This window comes from Cervus elaphus, chromosome 8, assembly GCF_910594005.1.
Source record: "Cervus elaphus chromosome 8, mCerEla1.1, whole genome shotgun sequence".
Taxonomy (NCBI): Eukaryota; Metazoa; Chordata; class Mammalia; order Artiodactyla; family Cervidae; genus Cervus; species Cervus elaphus.
The window spans coordinates 8,743,726-8,761,538 of record NC_057822.1 but is presented as its reverse complement, the minus strand read 5'-3'; the positions used below and the strand labels follow the sequence as shown (position 1 = coordinate 8,761,538).

At 46.4% G+C, this 17,813-nt stretch overlaps 1 protein-coding gene across 4 annotated transcripts; it reads right to left on the bottom strand.

Annotated features, from left to right (window-relative positions):
* Window positions 1-435: 435 nt before the first annotated feature.
* On the bottom strand, window positions 436-15,516 carry MTFR1L (mitochondrial fission regulator 1 like). Of its 4 annotated transcripts, none has more exons than XM_043909293.1 (7): window positions 15,371-15,516; window positions 12,202-12,345; window positions 11,683-11,787; window positions 9,112-9,221; window positions 8,418-8,629; window positions 6,844-7,165; window positions 436-1,423 (listed from the first exon to the last, which is right to left on the bottom strand). In XM_043909293.1, exons 2-7 carry the CDS (start codon window positions 12,214-12,216, stop codon window positions 1,318-1,320), a joined length of 870 nt encoding a protein of 289 aa, XP_043765228.1. In that variant the 5' UTR covers window positions 12,217-12,345; window positions 15,371-15,516; the 3' UTR covers window positions 436-1,317. The 4 variants fall into 4 exon arrangements, with proteins under 4 accessions (XP_043765228.1, XP_043765229.1, XP_043765230.1 ...); XM_043909294.1 differs by having other exon boundaries at window positions 15,343-15,474; XM_043909295.1 differs by lacking the exon at window positions 15,371-15,516 and adding an exon at window positions 14,483-15,321.
* Window positions 15,517-17,813: the final 2,297 nt, after the last annotated feature.

The following is a 17,813-nucleotide window of genomic DNA, read 5'->3' as shown; positions in this document are numbered from 1 at the left end:
GAACTCCCTTTGTAAAACTATGAATCCAAATAAACGACTGTTTACAAAGCTGGCTCTGATGGTAACTAAAACATTACCAATTTCATTTTTTTGAAAAAGCAATGTTCCGTCATTGCCACGGGTCTGATCTGAACACAAATCTAATCTGATTTATGTTCTATTCAAGACATCATCCACCGGGTGGCAGTTTCCCATGTTGCAGGTGTGGTACCTAGGAGGCTTAAAAATAAGCCTCTGGGGGCAAGCGTGCAAGTTATAGGATGGACTGGCTTTAAGAAGTGTTTCTAAAGGGGACAAGAAGCTCCCTAGGGAAGAAGCTTCCTCCTATAAAGGCAGGAACCTGTTTACAAAAGCTCATATACCTTGAAATTATAGGAATTCTATACCTGTGGGGGATACTGGGTGGTCACAACTCAAGAGATGGACACAACCAACGCAGTATCTCTCCAAATCCTTCCTTTAATGTCAGGTAGTGCTTCAACCCAAACACACACAGGATACAGACTGTAGAGAAAAGGACCTGAGGGCATCTGAGTCATGCATGGTATGCTAAGTACAAACCTTGGCCCCACGCAAAGGAGCAGTCAAGGGCCTGGAAGATTCACCTCTTCATTTCTCTTTCCTGTTGGGCTTAAAGTCCATGGAAGAGAAAGCTTTCAATCAGTGGAACCAATGAGGCGTCAGGGCCTTGGAGGGTAGATTTGGTTGTACAGTATTACAAAATATATTTCAGAAAAAAACAGCCCAGGCCTCCCAGCAGTAGCCCAAGTCTCAGCTGGTCCAGTGGCCCAACCTCTACATGTAGGTGTTAAGACAGGGAAGGGGGAGAGAATGATTGCTGGGCATTGGTGTCAGTTCATGATGGAGCAGCATAAGATTTTCCCTGCCCTGTGAACGTGCACATACATTTATAGCCCCCTCCCCTCAGCCCTGCTCTGCTGCAAGGAAGCGGCTGAGAGAGTGACAGCTGGGCACAAAGTGTTTGGTGAGACCAGTTATGGGGCCTAGTGCAGTGAAGTCAGTCTTTCATTTAGGACCTACTTTCACACAGGAGACAGGAAAAAACCAAAGTTCTATCTCACCCTTTAAATTGAGACATTCCAACGTATATAATTACCTGTGTCTCAGCTCGAAACAGTCCTTTAGCTTCTAAGGTTTGAGTATGGAAAACATAATGCAGCTCTTCTTAGTCCAAGCTCTAGCTTTTGGCAAGACTGTTGCAGACTTCTAACTGATGGGCAGAAACATCTGCGGTGATGAAGGCAGCTTCTGAAGGAATTCCAGGAGCGTGAGACTGAGTTGCAGAGCTAAGTGCTATCAGTTCCCTTTTCTACTGATATCTTCTTCCTTCAGAGCAAACTTCCTCCTTAGAACCTCAGAGATAAGAACAGCAGGATCTTCCTCCTTCAGTGAACTCCGGCTCCTAGAAATAGAATAATAGCTTGTTTATTGAGTACTTTGGTTTTTCCAGTAGTCATGTATGGATGTGAGAGTTGGACTATAAAGAAAGCTGAGCACTGAAGAATTGATGCTTTTGAACTGTGGTGTTGGAGAAGACTCTTGAGAGTCCCTTGGACTGCAAGGAGATCCAACCAGTCCATCCTAAAGCAGATCAGTCCTGGGTGTTCATTGGAAGGACTGATGTTGAAACTAAAACTCTAATACTTTGGCCACCTCGTGCGAAGAGCTGACTCACTGGAAAAGACCCTGATGCTGGGAAAGATTGAGGGCAGGAGAAGGGGATAACAGAGGATGAGATGGTTGGATGGCATCACCGACTCAATGGACATGAGTTTGGGTAGGCTCTGGGAGTTGGTGATGGACAGGGAGGCCTGGCATGCTGCGGTTCATGGGGTCGCAAAAAGTCGGACATGACAGTGACTGAACTGAACTGAACTGATTGAGTACTTACTCTGTCCTGGGCAGTGTTTTGTGTGTTGGGATACAATCTCATTTACTCTTCAAAACACTCTTTGAGGTAGAAGCTATTACAATCCTTTTTTACCAATGAGGAGATTGACGCACAGCAATGTTATGACTATGCCCAAAGTCATTAGTCAGTAAGCGATGAGTCAAGAGTTTAAAACCAAGCTTGCAGATCTCATCTTTTAACTAGACATAGTTTTACTATTTCCTTCAATGGCTATAAAATGTGGGCAAAGGACCATTAACCTGTTGGTATTGGCCCGTCGTGGCTAAGCTTCTGCTCCCACCTACTGGCTCTATCTTACAAGCAATCCAGAATTTATAGTTAAATGTTCACATCATAAGGGACCCATGGGAGCAAAACCAGTTCCAGATTAGGGCAGATTCAAATTACCTGATAACCTCAGGTATGTTCCTGGAAAGTAGCTGCTTGAAATCCTAGTGAACCTACATACATACATCCTCATGAAAGCATTTTATTGGTCATTATGCTAGACATAAGGGCTAAGATTATTATTAAATCTCGAAAACCAAACCAAGAGGAACTGCCTTCAGTCTGACACATTTCTGAACCTTGAGGACAGGACTACTTTCCCATTCTTAGCCATCAACCCAGCTCCTCCTATCAACAAAGGAGAAAAGATCCCAGGACATGAGTGAGAAGAAGGGCTCAGCAGTACGGGATCACAAATCTAACTGGTACAAGAGGCAAGTTTAAGAAAGTTGGAGAGTCAATCTATAAAATACTGATAAGAAGAAAGCAGCAGCAGCTGAATTTGGGAATGCTGGAGATCAAAGAATTGTAGGTCTGTATGACCAGCCTGACTAAGGACAGGTAGTAGGATCCACTACCAGCACCTTTGTCTAGTTTTCAGAAGAAAATGGGACCAGAAAACAAAAAGGGATCTTATGTGAGGTGAGTCACCGTCTCTTTAAGAGTAACTTTATTGTTTCAGGAGACAGCCCTCACCTCCCCAGCCCTGAAAACTTTTTTTTTATAAAGGCAAAAGAATTTTTAATGGCATAAAATGAATAAGCAAACAATGTACAACGTCTGAGCCCTAGTTAACTCATGTGTAGCTACAGACTGATTAATCTGTTTGTACATTCACAGATGGTTCTGTAATTAGGACACTTACAAAGGACAATTCTGAAATGTAAGATTTACACGTCTGCAGATACTGGCTTATTTGCATCCGTCCAACAATTTTTTATTGAAGGATAATTGCTTTACAGAATTTTGCTGTTTTCTGTCAAACCTCAACATGAATCAGCCATAGGTATACATATATCCCCCCTCTTTTGAACCTCCCTCCCATCTCCCCCACTATCCTACCCCTCTAGTTTGATACAGAGCCCCTGTTTGAGTTTCCTGAGCCATACAGCAAATTCCCATTGTCTATCTATTTTACATATAATGTAAGTTTCCGTGTTACTCTTTCCATACATCTCACCCTCTCCTCCCCTCTCCCCATGTCCATAAGTCCATTCTCTATGTCTGTTTCTCCACTGCTGCCCTATAGATAAATTCTTCATTACCATTTTTCTAGATTTCACATATATATATGTGTTGGTTATCAGTTCAGTTGCTCAGTCGTGTCCAACTCTTTGAGACCCCATGAACCACAACACGCCAGGCCTCCCCGACCATCACCAACTCCCGGAGTCCACCCAAACTCAGGTCCATTGAGTCAGTGATGTCATCCAACCATCTCATCCTCTGTCGCCCCCTTCTCCTCCTGCCCTCAATCTTTCCCAGCATCAGGGTCTTTTCAAATGAGTCAGCTCTTCGCATCAGGTAGACAAAGTACTAGAGTTTCAGCTTCAACATCAGTCCTTCCAATGAACACCCAGGACTGATTTCTTTTAGTAATGGATTGGTTAGATCTCCTTGCAGTCCAAGGGACTCTCAAGAGTCTTCTCCAACACCACAGTTCAAAAGCATCAATTCTTCTGCACTCAGCCTTCTTTATAGTCCAACTCTCACATCCATACATGACCACTGGAAAAACCAGAGCCTTGACCAGATGGACCTTTGTTGACAAAGTAATGTCCTGGCTTTTTAATATGCTGTCTAGGTTGGTCATAACCTTCCTTCCAAGGAGTATCTTTTTAATTTTATGGCTGCAATCACCATCTGCAGTGATTTTGGAGCCCAAAAAAATAAAGTCAGCCACTGTTTCCCCATCTATTTGCCATGAAGTGATAGGACCGGATGCCATGATCTTAGTTTTCTGAATGTTGAGCTTTAAGCCAACTTTTTCACTCTCCTCTTTCACTTTCATCAAAAGGCTCTTTAGTTCTTCACTTTCTGCCATAAGAGTGGTGTCATCTGTATATCTGAGGTTATTGATATTTCTCCCAGCAATCTTGATTCCAGCTTGTGCTTCCTCCAGCCCAGCATTTCTCATGATGTACTCTGCATATAAGTTAAATAAGCAGGGTGACAATAAACAGCCTTGACGTACTCCTTTTCCTATTTGGAACCAGTCTGTTGTTCCATGTCCAATTCTGTTGCTTCCTGACCTGCATACAGGTTTCTCAACAGGCAGGTCAGGTGGTCTGGTATGCCCATCTCTTTCAGAATGTTCCACAGTTTATTGTGATCCACAGTCAAAGGCTTTGGGATAGTCAATAAAGCAGAAATAGATGTTTTTCTGGAACTCTCTTGCTTTTTCCATGATCCAGCAGATGTTGGTATTTTGATCTCTGGTTCCTCTACCTTTTCTAAAACCAGCTTGAACATCTGGAAGTTCACGGTTCACAACTGCTGAAGCCTGGCTTGGAGAATTTTGAGCATTACTTTGCTAGCGTGTGAGATGAGTGCAATTGTGCAGTAGTTTGAGCATTCTTTGGCATTGCCTTTCTTTGGGATTAGAATGAAAACCGACCTTTTCCAGTCCTGTGGCCACTGCTGAGTTTTCCAAATTTGCTGACATATTGAGTGCAGATGTATGTGTTAGAATATGGTATTTCTCTCTGACTCACTTCACTCTGTATAATAGGTTCTAAGTTCATCCACCTCATTACAACTGACTCAAACGTGTTCTTTTTTATGGCTAATATTCCATTGTGTATATGTACCACAACTTCTTTATCCATTCATCTGTAGATGGACATCTAGGTTGCTTCCATGTTCTATCTATTGTAAATAGTGCTGCAATGAACAATGGGATACATGTGTCTCTTTCAATTTTGGTTTCCTCAGGGTATATGCCTAGGAGTTGGCTTGCCAGGTCTTCTGGTGGTTTTTTAAGGAATCTCCATACCGTCTTCTATAGTGGCTGTATCAATTTACATTCCCACCAACAGTGCAAGAGCGTTCCCTTTTCTCCACACCCTCTCCAGCATATTTATAGACTTTTTGATGAGGGCCATTCTGACTGGTGTCAGGTGATATCTCATTGTATTTTTGATTTGCATTTCTCTAATAATGAGCGATGTTGAGCATCTTTTACATGTGTTTGTTAGCCATCTGTACGTCTTCTTTGGAGAAATGTCTGTTTAGGTCTTTTCCCCACTTTTTGATTGGGTTGTTTGTTTTTCTGGCATTGAGTTATATGAGCTGCTTGTATATTTTGGAAATTGATCTTTTGTCAGTTTTATTTGCTATTATTTTCTCCCATTCTGAGGGCTGTCTTTTCACCTTGCTTATAGTCTCCTTTGCTGTGCAAAAGATTTTAAGTTTAATCACATCCCACTTGTTTACGTTTGTTTTTATTTCCATTACTCTAGGAGGTGGGTCATAGAGGATCTTGCTTTGATTTATGTCATCGAGTGTTCTGCCTATGTTTTCCTCTAATAAAGAGTTTTATAGTTTCTAGTCTTATATTTAGGTCTTCAATCTATTTTGAGTTTATCTTTGTGTATGGTATTAGGAGGTATTCTAATTTCATTCTTTTACATGTAGCTGTCCAGTTTTCCCAGCACCATTTATTGAAGAGGCTAAAAACAGCTTTTTAACTGCATTAAAAAAACAGCTGCACACCTGGCCTCTGGACTTTGAGGTCAAGATGTCAAACATTTCAATGCCCAGGAATCTACACTTAAATAAACACTTCTGGTATGTCCCGTGCCAGTAGAGAAACACTGCAAGCAGGTGACTCTCAGGCTGGAGCTCTAGGGCTTCTCTGCTAGATGAGTTTCTCATGGTAGGTATTTCCCAAATCCCCTCACACTCCCATCAGAAACACCTAGAGTTCTACTCCTTGGGTGTTCTGCTTTGCTAAGTTTAAGGTGTATTTTGAACAAACCCAAGCAATTCTGATAGGCAGCCAGGGTTAGGAACTAGGAGTCTCAAAAGTTTGTTTGTAAATCTGTGTTTTCAGGGTTGGTTTGAATAATGGACCCCTGTTTAAAGGGAATTCTCCTTCCACCAAGTCAGTCTACTTTTTTGAGATACTACAATAACTATTATGAAACTGTACTTTGAAGGATGGGGCACAAGGACACTTATTACTAGCAGTATGAGAACCTAAGTGGTGAAGCCTCGCTGGAGGACAGAAGCTGAGCCTTCTTATTAAACCTGTGTTTAGTAACATTTGGTTGGGGGTCACCCCAACCAAATGTAAAGTGTTGCTATTTTCTCAAATTGGGGGCCTGAGGCACTAGCAAGTGGGCAGGAAGCTTTGTGGATGAAATTACACATTGCTACTAATGAGGATTTACAATATAAGTATTTACTTTCTATTAGATAATTGGCCACAGGCAACTTAAACAATAAACAGACCATCATAGGGGACTTCCCTGGTGGTTCAGTGGCTAAGATTCTGAGGTCTCAATGCAGGGGGCCTGGGTTCAATCCCTGGTCAGGGAACTAGATTCCACATACAACAAAGATCCCATATGCGGAGTGGCATAATGAAGACCCAGCACCGCCCCCAAATGATCATCATAAGCTCCTTAACATATACTTACAGATCTTGGCTCTGCTTCATCCGGTGGAAGTCCTTTAGGATACCCATCATATCTGCAAAGCTGCTGGCCTTGGACAGAGAGACGCAGTCATCCTCTTCAGACGAGCTGCAGGTAGCTTTGTGTTCTGGTTTGCAACATTCAGGGCTGGCAGAACAAAGAAGGGGGACTGATGGAAGCTCAGGGACCTCTATCTCGGTCTCCTCGGTGATGTCACTAATGACAAAGGAAGTTGTAGAGTGGAATGAGGATCCAAAACAAGGTAAGGGAGAAGAGACATTTGAACTTCCTGGAGATAAGAAATCTGGCGTTAATGAAGCCGAAGCTGAAAGAGAAAACAATAGGCATGGATGGACACTGGGGCTAAAATACAACAGTTACATCTCCCCACAAGCACCGCCTACCAAATATTAATTTCCTGGGCTGACACCATGACATTCTGGGTTCCTCCACTACCTTCCCCTCTCAGGATCTCAAGGAGATGTAGCAGCACTACGCTTTTCCAGTGTTCAGAAGGGCAGAAAAACCTACCCTATAAAGGCCTTGCTTCCTAAAAGCTCCCATTTTGCAGTGGGCAATGGAATGACAGCACTCTTTAGGGTGAAGCAATAGTGTAGAACCACGGCCTGAATTCGTCCTTTTCTCTAACTAGGCCAGTGCTTTTGACTGTGCTCCTTTGAATGCAGCTATCTGTGACTGGAAGAACTGTTCTACAGCAAAAAACCAGAATGGTGATAGTTCTCCCAGTTCCCAAATTTTAATGGAGAGAATTTCCTCAATTTCTAAGTTTATAGGGAATATTTTTGGATTTCTCCTAAACTACTTCAGCATGTCTCTTGGATGATAAAAAAAAATGTAGTGAACAAATATAAATGGAAAACTCAAATCCATTTTCTCTATAAAACTGCCACATGAGGGAATTAAATACATAAAAATTTCAAAGAGAAAACCATGATTTTCACATGTTCTACCAACTGACAAGGTTTGGGAGCTATGACTTTGAGTCAATGAGTAGCAAAAAAGTGAGAATGGGAGGAATATGAGGGTTAAACACTGAGCATCCTGGGAGAGATCCACCTGTTGGTATTTCCTGCATCTGGTCAGCCCATCCATTCCCAGTGATTCTGCCTTAACTGCAGACAGAAAGGCTGAGGGATGGAGATGTGGTCTCTGGTAGAAAGTCAGAGTGCAAGGAAATGGAAAATATGCTTACAAAGGGGGATATCTCTCAGTGGTAGGGAATACCTACTTTTCATATTGAAAAGAAAAGCCACTGAGCACTCATGGAAGACATGATCTTAAAAGACATTTGGAAGAGAGTTGGTTTTTGTGAGTCAGGGAGGGAATCTGCCTGGGGCCCCAAATTAAGTGAAGATTTTGTTCCTAACCCAACCAGTCTGCCCCAAATGGCTGACAGGAACCATCCAAAGATTATACAGGCTAGCCAGGCTTTAGGGCAGTCCCAGAGCCCTAGACGCTAGCACCCCCGAATCAAGGACCATTTTTATCCCTATCCTGTCCAAAAGCTAAGCAAAAACAAACAGCCTACTATTTGGTCCTGGCTAAGGCGCTCCTACCTGCGTCAGCTGCCACTATTTTGGCAATCTGGGTGCGCAGGTGGCTCAGCTCATCCTGCAACTCAGTGGTGCGGCTGAGGGCTGGCAGGGCTGGCTTCTTCAGGGCCAGGAGCCTCTCCTCTGACCCACGCAGGTTGGGCACTGAGGCATTGCGCTGCATGACGATCAGAGGGCTGGGCTTCCAAGTGTGCCTCAGGGGGCGTGTATCGCTCCTGGACCAGGGAGAGAAAAGTGTCAGAGACATGAGCCAGTGCACTGCTTCCAAAATTCCTTCATACACTCCTGCAAGAGTTATATAGCCAGATTTCCCTGTGGTCCAGTGATTAAGAATCTGCCTGCCAATGCAGGGAACAGGGTTTCACCCCGATCTGGGAAGATTCCTCATGCTGCAGGGCAACTGAACTGTGTGCCACAACTACTGAAGTCCATGCCCCTAGAGCCCATGCTCCACAATAAGAGAAGCCACTGCAATGAGAAGCCTGCGCATAGCAACTAAGACCAAGTGCAGCCAAAAATTAAATAAATAAAGGAGATTCATCTCCTTGCTCTTAAAAAATAAAAGTAACACAGCCAGGTTCTACTCCCACTCCTAGCTCTCACTCCTGTTGCCCTCCATCTCACTGTTCTTCTGCCTACCACCTCATCCGTGAAGAAGCTTTTCATTCCCAAGCTGGCAGGCTACTGCCTCAGCTACCTGACCCGGGCATAAGTCTCCTCTTCATCTGCAGCAATCCAGGCGATGTCAGCCAGGGTAGGAACTGGGGGCACATCCCTCAGACACAGGTCAGAGATGTTGGGCAGGGTCTGTGGGGAAGGAAAATTCATTAACATTTACTGCCATCGTGATGAGACAACTGGAAACTGGGCAAAATACACACGGGGAACATCTAATCCAGCACTGGAGGTAGGGAAGACTTCCTAAAGGATGTCCCAGTTGGAAGCAGCTTGAATAAGAGGCCAGTAGTAAGAGTCTATGAAATTACAAATAATTCAGCATGGCTGGAACAGGAAGGATAGAGTGGTGGAGAGTTGGGAGAGACTGGAAAGTGAATTAGGAGCTCTGGAATAATAAGCCATTGAAAGGTCAAGTAAGTAAGGATTAGATGTGAGGTTTTAAAAGATTACTCTGGCTACGGTTTGGAGCATGGATGGGAAGGTGAAGAGAGCAGTCATAAGATTTTACTGGAAAAAAGAGTCACACTCATTTGTTTAAGCTTTACTTGTCATGGCTTTTAAGCTATAACTGCAGAAGTAAATAGCTGTAATGGCGACCGATATGGCCCAGAGCCTAAAATATTTACTATCTGGTCCTCTGCTGACCCCTGGCTAGAGCAAAGTCGTCTTCAGTAGGACTGGCAAGAGTTACTTTTTAACAGAGATGCCCACTGTTTAGCCTTCTGGCTGTGAGAATACAGGTACAAGGACATGGACAATCTGTTATATCAACAGGAAATTTCTCCTGGCAAGCTCTTTACAACACTTTTGTAGCATACCAGGATCTACATGTTATAGCAACACTGTTAGAAGCAAAGTTGATAATTTGACTATTTAGATTTAAATGTTAAAAAATGGCTACTTATACAAAAGGAATCATAATGTAATTCCTTAAAATAGCTCCTCCACCCAAATGAACAACTACTGAACAGGGAGACTGAGTGACACCATGTTAAATGAAAAATTAGGAAGGTTCAATTATATTCTGTTTACAACAAAGAAAAATACATGCTTAGAAAAATACGGGAAAGAACTAAAACGTGTGTCATGACTATGTGATTACAGGCAATTTATTTCCCTTTCTTTTTTCATAATTTAATGTTTTCATATGGGTAAATTAAAAAATAAATCAATAAGATTCCCTTAAAAATATTTAAGGTAATCAATTTACAACAAATGTGGTATTGCTGATATGAATTCTGCTCTGTGGGAGCCTGTGCCCTTGTTTATCTCTGCCCAGCAGCATCCAGCCAAAGTACTGGAGAGGCTATAGTCAAATGTGGGGGCAACCATGACTGACTCATGCTCCCGAGCTATCCTTCCCTTTGTTCCTGATGCTTGAGGCAGCCAGGGCCACATTCAGCCCTAGGCAATAACTGACAATCTGGGTCAAGAGACAACACCCTGCACCGAACCCCAAACCCATTCCAATTCAGACTCCAGATAAGCTCCTACACAGTTTGCAGCTCAGCATCCGATATACAAACTCAGCTCCTTCATTTGTTTCGCCCCAGGCCTACATCTTTTCAGGCACATATTTCTGTCTCCTTTGTGTAGGCAGAAAGCTGAAGTAGTTCTTTTGTGTTCCAGCTCCCCAAAGGAACAGACCTTAAGCGTCTAACTTGGAGCTGATGCTTAACCATTAGTTCTTACAGGGAAGCAGCTAGGACTAATAAATGCTACTTAGCTTTCCACTGCACAAGGGAGTCTTATTCATCTGGGTTAGTCTGTGCTATAGTGAATGCTAAAGGCCCCCAGGGCACAGAGGTGAGACTGAAATAGCCCAGTAAAGGAATGGCTAAACTTGGCCAGAAAAGAGAGGATGAGGAATAAAGACATCAGGGAAATACTGTAAATAGGTAGCTAAGCAGGGCAAGCCTTAGGGCTGGTGAAGAAAAGCAGTTTAAGTGTTAGTCACTCAGTTATGTCTGACTTTTTGAGACCTCACGGACTGTAGCCCACCAGGCTCCTCTGTCCATGGGATTTCCCATGCAAGAATACTGGGGCCGTTTCCTTCTCCACGGATCTTCCTGACCCAGAGATCAAACCCGGGTCCTCCACAGTGCTGGCAGATTCTTTACTGTCTGAACCACCAGGGAAGCCCTGAGTGACACCGTATTAAAAGAAAAGCAGACTTCATCTCAAAATCACACACAGCACTCAGTGTTCTATGAGGGGACCTGCCAGGGTTGCAGGCACACACCTCAGCACAGACATGGCTAGTCTGGAGATCCAATTCAAAAGGGGCCTTTGGCCTACTCTGATACACTGGATTGCTGGAGCCTGATGAAATTTGAGTTGCTTAGCAGAGGCATCAGAGATGCAAGATGATTAATTTATGAGCAGATGGGAAGCTGGACTTGTGGTCACAGGTTTGTGTGCAATCAGGAAGTCACAGTGACCAGGACACATTAAAAGCAGTTAAATATTTTTTGAAAAATGAAGACATGATTAGGAAAGCAACCTGTCTTGGCAACGCCAAGGAGTCTGGGCCACAGAAGCAGCATCACTCTTCCCTACACTCTGGGCCACTATTTTCCAGCTCACTTACCTCAAAGGATGCCCGGGGACATGGCTTCAGGGGCAAGTTGGTCCCAATTCTTCTCACTACACTTCGAGCAGCGCCATGCGGCTTATTTTGCCAGATTGGGATGGTCTAAAGCACAGAGAGACAGCCACAACCTCAGAAAAAATCCAACTGCTGTCCCCATCCTCTCCCCTACCTTCCCTTTAGCAGGAGTCAGCCTTCACCTTGGCCAGATACCTAAGAGGACACATACTGTTGCTGAGGCACAGTAAATGCTGGGAGGATCCAGAGAGAAGGGTGAGGAGTTAGCTGCCCTCCCTTCCCACTACAAAGAGTGACAGAAACATACTGACCCCCTAACTGCCCCAATATCAATCATAGTTGGTTCTGCCTGGACGGAGGGGATGGAAGGCAGGACCCTTCAATTCCAAGCCTGGGTGGGGGAAGAATTAACTTGAGGATCTCAGAACTTTCTATAGAACTTTTAGCAGGTCTAGTGCTTAATCTTCCCCACTACACCCTTGCCCTGGGAATGCCCCTTACCACATTGGCTTCCATTCCTGATGTTTCAACTGGCTCCTGCACTTGAAGGACAAGGCAGCAACCAGGCAGCGCTAGAGGCTTGGGGAGGCAGGGAGTGTGACGCCTTCATATCAGGCCATCTTAAGGAACACCAGACTTCTCTTCCTGTGAAACAACCCCCACAGAAGACTCAGTGGCCACCACACAAGCACCACAAAACCAGGCCCTACAGTGGGTGTCAGTCGCTCTGTCGTGTTTGACTCTTTGCGCCCCATGAACTATAGCCCACTAGGCTCCTCTGTCCATGGGATTCTCCATGCAAGAATACTGGAGTGGGTAGCCATTCCCTTCTCCAGGGAATCTTCCCAACCCAGGGTTCAAACCCAGGTATCCCACATTGCAGGCAGATTCTTTACCATCTGAGCCACCAGAGAAGCCCATGACTAACAATGAGGCTTCTCTGACATTTCACCTGGAAGAAAACCTGGAAGAAAACCAGCCAAAGAGGCTGCGCTCACCCAACCATGGCTTCTACAAATCCAGACCCTTAGAGGTTCTATTCCAGATGCACCATGTGAGCTTGGCCAAAGCTGGGAGCCGTCTTGAGTCCTTAGATTTCCTGACGCAAAACTTCTAAAAAATATATATGTATAACTGAATCACTGTGCTATATACCCAAAATAAACATGATGTTGTAAATGAACTATACTTCAATTAAAAAAATTTTTTTAAGTCGGTAAGGTAAAAAACTTCTAAAGATGTAAGTAGAACCCTTTGGTAGATAAAAAAGCTCATGGGAAAGGCAAAGTGTAGGTGCCATCCAAGTCCAACATTCATTCCTGAGGATAAGATGTAAAAAGTCCAGTATGTGCCACCCAGCCTAGCACTGCTGGGCCACTATAACGGGCAGATGTGAAACAGACAACGGGAGAAAGAAACCAGTCTAGCCGAACTCAGTCTAACAGGCTACTGGGGAAGAGCCAAAACTTTTTATCCTGGCTCAGCCTTCAACTGGCTTAATAGCCTTAGGCAAGTTACTTAACCTTTCAGAATGTAGTTTCTCTATCTGTAAGAAGACAGGAAGAGCTGCCACTCAGGGTTATCCAGAGGTCAATCAGTGAAATAAGATTTTAAAGTGCTTAATGAACTGTTGAAACAAGGCACAGATGGGCAGATTCCTCAAAGCTGTCCTTGCATGGTGAGCATTTGCAGTCAATGAACTCATTCAGTCCCTTGTTCATCAAACACTTAATACTCACTCTGTGCCAGGACCTATGCTGGGCACTGTAGGGGCTATGGAAAGAGTAAGACACAGCCACGCTCTCAAGGAACTCACAATCTAGAAGAGAGACAGGACCCGAATACCTAATTCTACCAGAGGCTGAATATCACTGTCTAAGAAAGGCACATCAGGCAGCTGGCCAGGTGAGTTCAGTCCCCTGGCCCCACGGCCCCATAGTGAGTTCAGAGGGGCTAAAAAGGGAAAGAAAACAGCAACAATAGCACAGGTCTAGGAAAAGAAGGTGAAGAGATGTATAAAGAGCGGAGTATGTTAAGGCCATAAAGGTGGGGGAGAGGGGGCGCATGTCAAGTAATGGTCAGGTCTCGAGGGCTGGGCATGTTCTAGGTAAGGAGTCAGTGCAGAGCCAAGGGCAGCCTCTGAAGAGGGGATGGGCCGGACTAATCAGCTCTTTCTAGAAACCTCCCTTGGAAGGTCTCTCTTCCCCTCTAGGAGAGGAGGTATTACTCTGCGATACATGAGGAAAGGAAGCTAGGAAAGGGGAAGGGACTGGTTTAAGGTCACTTAGTGGCCATGGCAGTGGAAAGCACCCAAGTCTGGTCCAGATCCTCCTGCCTCCAACATGGGTTCCATCTTCTCAGCAAAGCTCAAGACTTTTATAAAAGTCCTTCAGCGTGCCAGGCTCTTTGCTGACTGTCAGTGCCTGCCACAGCTCCACAAGACAGTACTTCCCTGTGTTTCTCACTTTAGTCGCTGCAGTCACTACCTCGCCAAATTTACCTCCAAACTCAGTTAGGCCTAATCCTCACGAGGCAGCCAGAGGTCTTTTTAGGACACATTGGAAATAGATCCCTGCCAAGCTTCAACCCCTCATGCTTGCTAGAGCCAAGAAGATAACACCAAGACTCTTCAGCATGGCCGGCAGGCCCTCCCTGTCTTTCTCTCCCAGCCGACAAGGCCTGTCCACTCTGGTCCCTGCACGCTTCACCGCCACACCCGCCTTCCCCTGCCCTCCACCCACACTGGCCTTGTCTACTATATTCCCTCTGCTCGAAACCCTACCAGCCTCTTCACGAAGCTCATCCTCAATTACTCCTGGAGCTCAGCTGAAACACTGCCTCCCCTTTCCGGACCGGCGCCCCGCGTTTCCTCTGGAGCAGCAGTAACTAGATAACGGTGTAGCTTGTGCAGTTTGTCCGAAGGGCGGGGACTTCCAGGTACAGCCCTGAGCCCGCCCCGTACCCGGCTGGGCACTCGAGCATTTGTTAAGAAACGAACCAACAAGAACGCCGACTTAGCCTTGAACCCTGCACAAACATCTGCCTAGAAGATTCCCCACGGCTCGCTGGCCGCGCGCCTGGTTCCCACCACCTCCGAGCCCGACTGCCCTTTCCGGGGCTGCTGTCCCGGCGTTTTTTTACACACAGTCCCCCAGCGCCTCTCGAGCGGGGCCTGGCAGCATCAACCCGGTCCCCGCCGAGGCCGCCACGCTCTGCGCCGTTCTGGGACGGCGGAGGGGGGAGACGCCGCGGGGACCTTTGTCCAGGACACGCCTCCCTTCCCCCCGCAACAGCCCGACCCGACGGGGTCAAGGTCGGCGAAGTTCTCGCCGCGGCTCGGTGTAGGGGGGGCGCCCACGGACTCAAAGGCCCGGCGCCGGGTCCCGGAGGAAGCGAGGAGGCGGCCGAAACGAGAAGCCTCTGGCGCGGCTGGGTGACTCGGGCGAGCAACTGCCCCCCGGGGACTCAGTTTCCCCTCAGCCGAGTGTGGCGGACAACACGAGTTCCCGCGAGAACCGGCGCGGGCCCAGCAGCCCCGGGCAGCGCCCGGCGCCCGGCACTCGGCCTCGCGACAGGCCGGGCCGGAGGGCCGCGCTCCCGCTCGCGTTCCCGCCCTGGGGCGGCAGTCGGACCTACTCTCACCTCAGACTGCGGCTCCGGATTCACTCACCTCACGGCCCCTCCTACCACAGCGGGCCGCCCAGTCTCCCTCGCCCTCACTTCCGCTGACCCACCCCCCGGAAGCGATCCCTTGCAGCTGCGCACCGAGCCGCGGCAGCACGCGTCTTCCGGAAGCGGCTCTGCTGGGGGCGAGGCGAGAGAGGATCCTGCGGGGCCGAGGCGGGGCGGTAGAGGGGATACGCCTACCATAGGCCACGCCCCCTCCTGGGGAAAAAGTTGATGGCTCCGGGAACCCACTGAGGTCAGCCGGCTCTTTCCCACTCTCCACGCCCACCCTCCACGCTTAGTCCCGATCCAACCTTTGGAAGGCATCTGTGTTGCTATTCGGCCTCCAGATTGATCGGTATCTGCTGTCCCCACCTCGACTACAAACTTCAGAAGCTTCGCGCCGGTGTTCAAGGCTCCAGACTTAGTGCTTGCCCCACCACATCTCACTCTGGTTCCTTCAGTTTATTATTTTTTTTTTGGTAAATTAATTTATTTTAATTGGAGGCTAGTTACTTTACAATATTGTAGTGGTTTTTGCCATACATTCACATGAATCAGCCATGGGTGTACATGTGTCCCCCATCGTGAACCCCCCTCCCACCTCCCTCTGGTTCCTTCAGTTTATGCTTCCCAGCCAAGACCCTCTACAGTCTTCTCTGCACCAAGAATGAGCCTCTTTCTCCTCTTGACTCTTGCCCTCCAGTGCTTTGTAGCTTTCTTCTATTTTAGCCATTGGTATCACACACTCCTACCCACTCCGGTATATTGAGTTGGTTGATCAGATGGGTAGACTGAGAAGCGAGACCCCAGAGGCCTTGCAAAAGAGATCCACATTCCTCCCAGGCTCACTCACCCACTCTGTTTTTGTGCTCAACGCCCGAGTCCTGGTCACCATGGCAACCAGGCCTGGGTCACATGTTCTCCTCTGACTTCAGTAGGTGACTATGCCTGGCTCCCAGGCTGTTCTTTCGTCTCAAAGCTTGAAAGTCCTAGCTGTCAGGGACAGATGGGCTTCATGGTGGGGAGAATCTGTGCTGTCACACAGGCCTTGTGGTCAGACAAACTCCTTCTTGCTTTAATGCCCTATTGTTGCTCTCTTGAAATTAACAAATATTTTTTTTCAACAAGGGCCCTGCATTTTCATTTGGCACTGGACCCTGCAAACTATGTAGCTGGTCCTAGTCAGAGACTGTGTCCACCCTGATTCCCACCATACTGCAAATGATGATATTTGACTTCCAGGTACAGCCCTCTTTCCAGGATGACAAATTGTTGCTTTAATCATCGCTTTCCCATCCTGGGCAATGGCAGATCTTGTGAATCCACTCTAGTTGCCTTTCTTTGGATGTGGTAGTGCAGTCTTTGTTTTTCCCGAAGATCCCTTTTACCTAGCACATGACTCTATCCCCCAGCAGCTGTGCTGGCTTCTCACAGCTGCCCCATTCTCAGAATGGAAGCCCTAACCAAATAAGTTACTCTACCTCTAAGAGCCTAGGAGTGACTGATACAAGAGGCCAGTTCAATCTGGCGGTATGGTTTATGCTCTAGAGCCTTGCTCCTGCGATCTGATCAAGGTTTGGCTTTCAGATTCTATTCCTGAACAAGGGTCTTTCTTTCCCCTTTCTTCTTCAATCCTTCTTTTACAGGTTTTTCCTTAAGTTCACACCCTCAAAAAAAAAAAAAATTACCTAATGCTTATCTCCGGAGAAGGCAATGGCACCCCACTCCAGTACTCTTGCCTGGAAAATCCCATGGATGGAGGAGCCTGGTAGGCTGTGGTCCATGGGGTCGCTAAGAGTCAGACAGGACTGAGCGACTTCACTTTCACTTTTCACTTTCATGCATTCCAGAAGGAAATGGCAACCCACTCCAGTGTTCTTGCCTGGAGATGGGGTCACCCAGAGTTGGACACGACTGAAGTGACTTAGCAGCAGCAATGCTTATCTCAGGCTTCTAAGATGATGGATTTAACTTCAGAATCTTTCTCAACACCGAGCACCAGATTCTAAAAACAGTAAGTTCTCTAGGTCTATCACAAATTTATTTTAAGCAAGTTACTTGAGACTTCTGGTGACAAATAAACTAGTCCCCAAAGGTATTCCAGTCATGCTCCCTTGCCCATCTGCCAACTCCAGCAAAAGTTGTTGTTCGGTCACTAATTTGGCTCTTTGCAACCCCATGGACTACAGCACACCAGCCTCCTGTCTTTCTAGTGATTCATGTCCATTGAGTCAGTGATGCTATCTCATCCTCTGCCGCCCCCTTCTCTTTTTGCCTTCAATCTTTCCCAGCATCAGGGTCTTTTCCAATGAGTCCATTCTTTGCATCAGGTGGCCAAAGTATTGAAGCTTCACCTTCACTATCAGTCCTTCCAATGAATATTCAGGGTTGGTTTCCTTTAGGATTGAGTGGGTTGATCTTGCAGTCCAAGGGCCTCTCAATTC

What these genes read in the sequence shown, in the direction of transcription:
- MTFR1L (XM_043909293.1), bottom strand. An exon ending in GAGACTTATGCCCGGGTCAG is followed by an intron (nt 8,630 to 9,111) that starts GTAGCTGAGGCA and finishes TCCCTGGTCCAG; the next exon opens with GAGCGATACACGCCCCCTGA. An exon ending in ATGAAGCAGAGCCAAGATCT is followed by an intron (nt 1,424 to 6,843) that starts GTAAGTATATGT and finishes TTCTATTTCTAG; the next exon opens with GAGCCGGAGTTCACTGAAGG.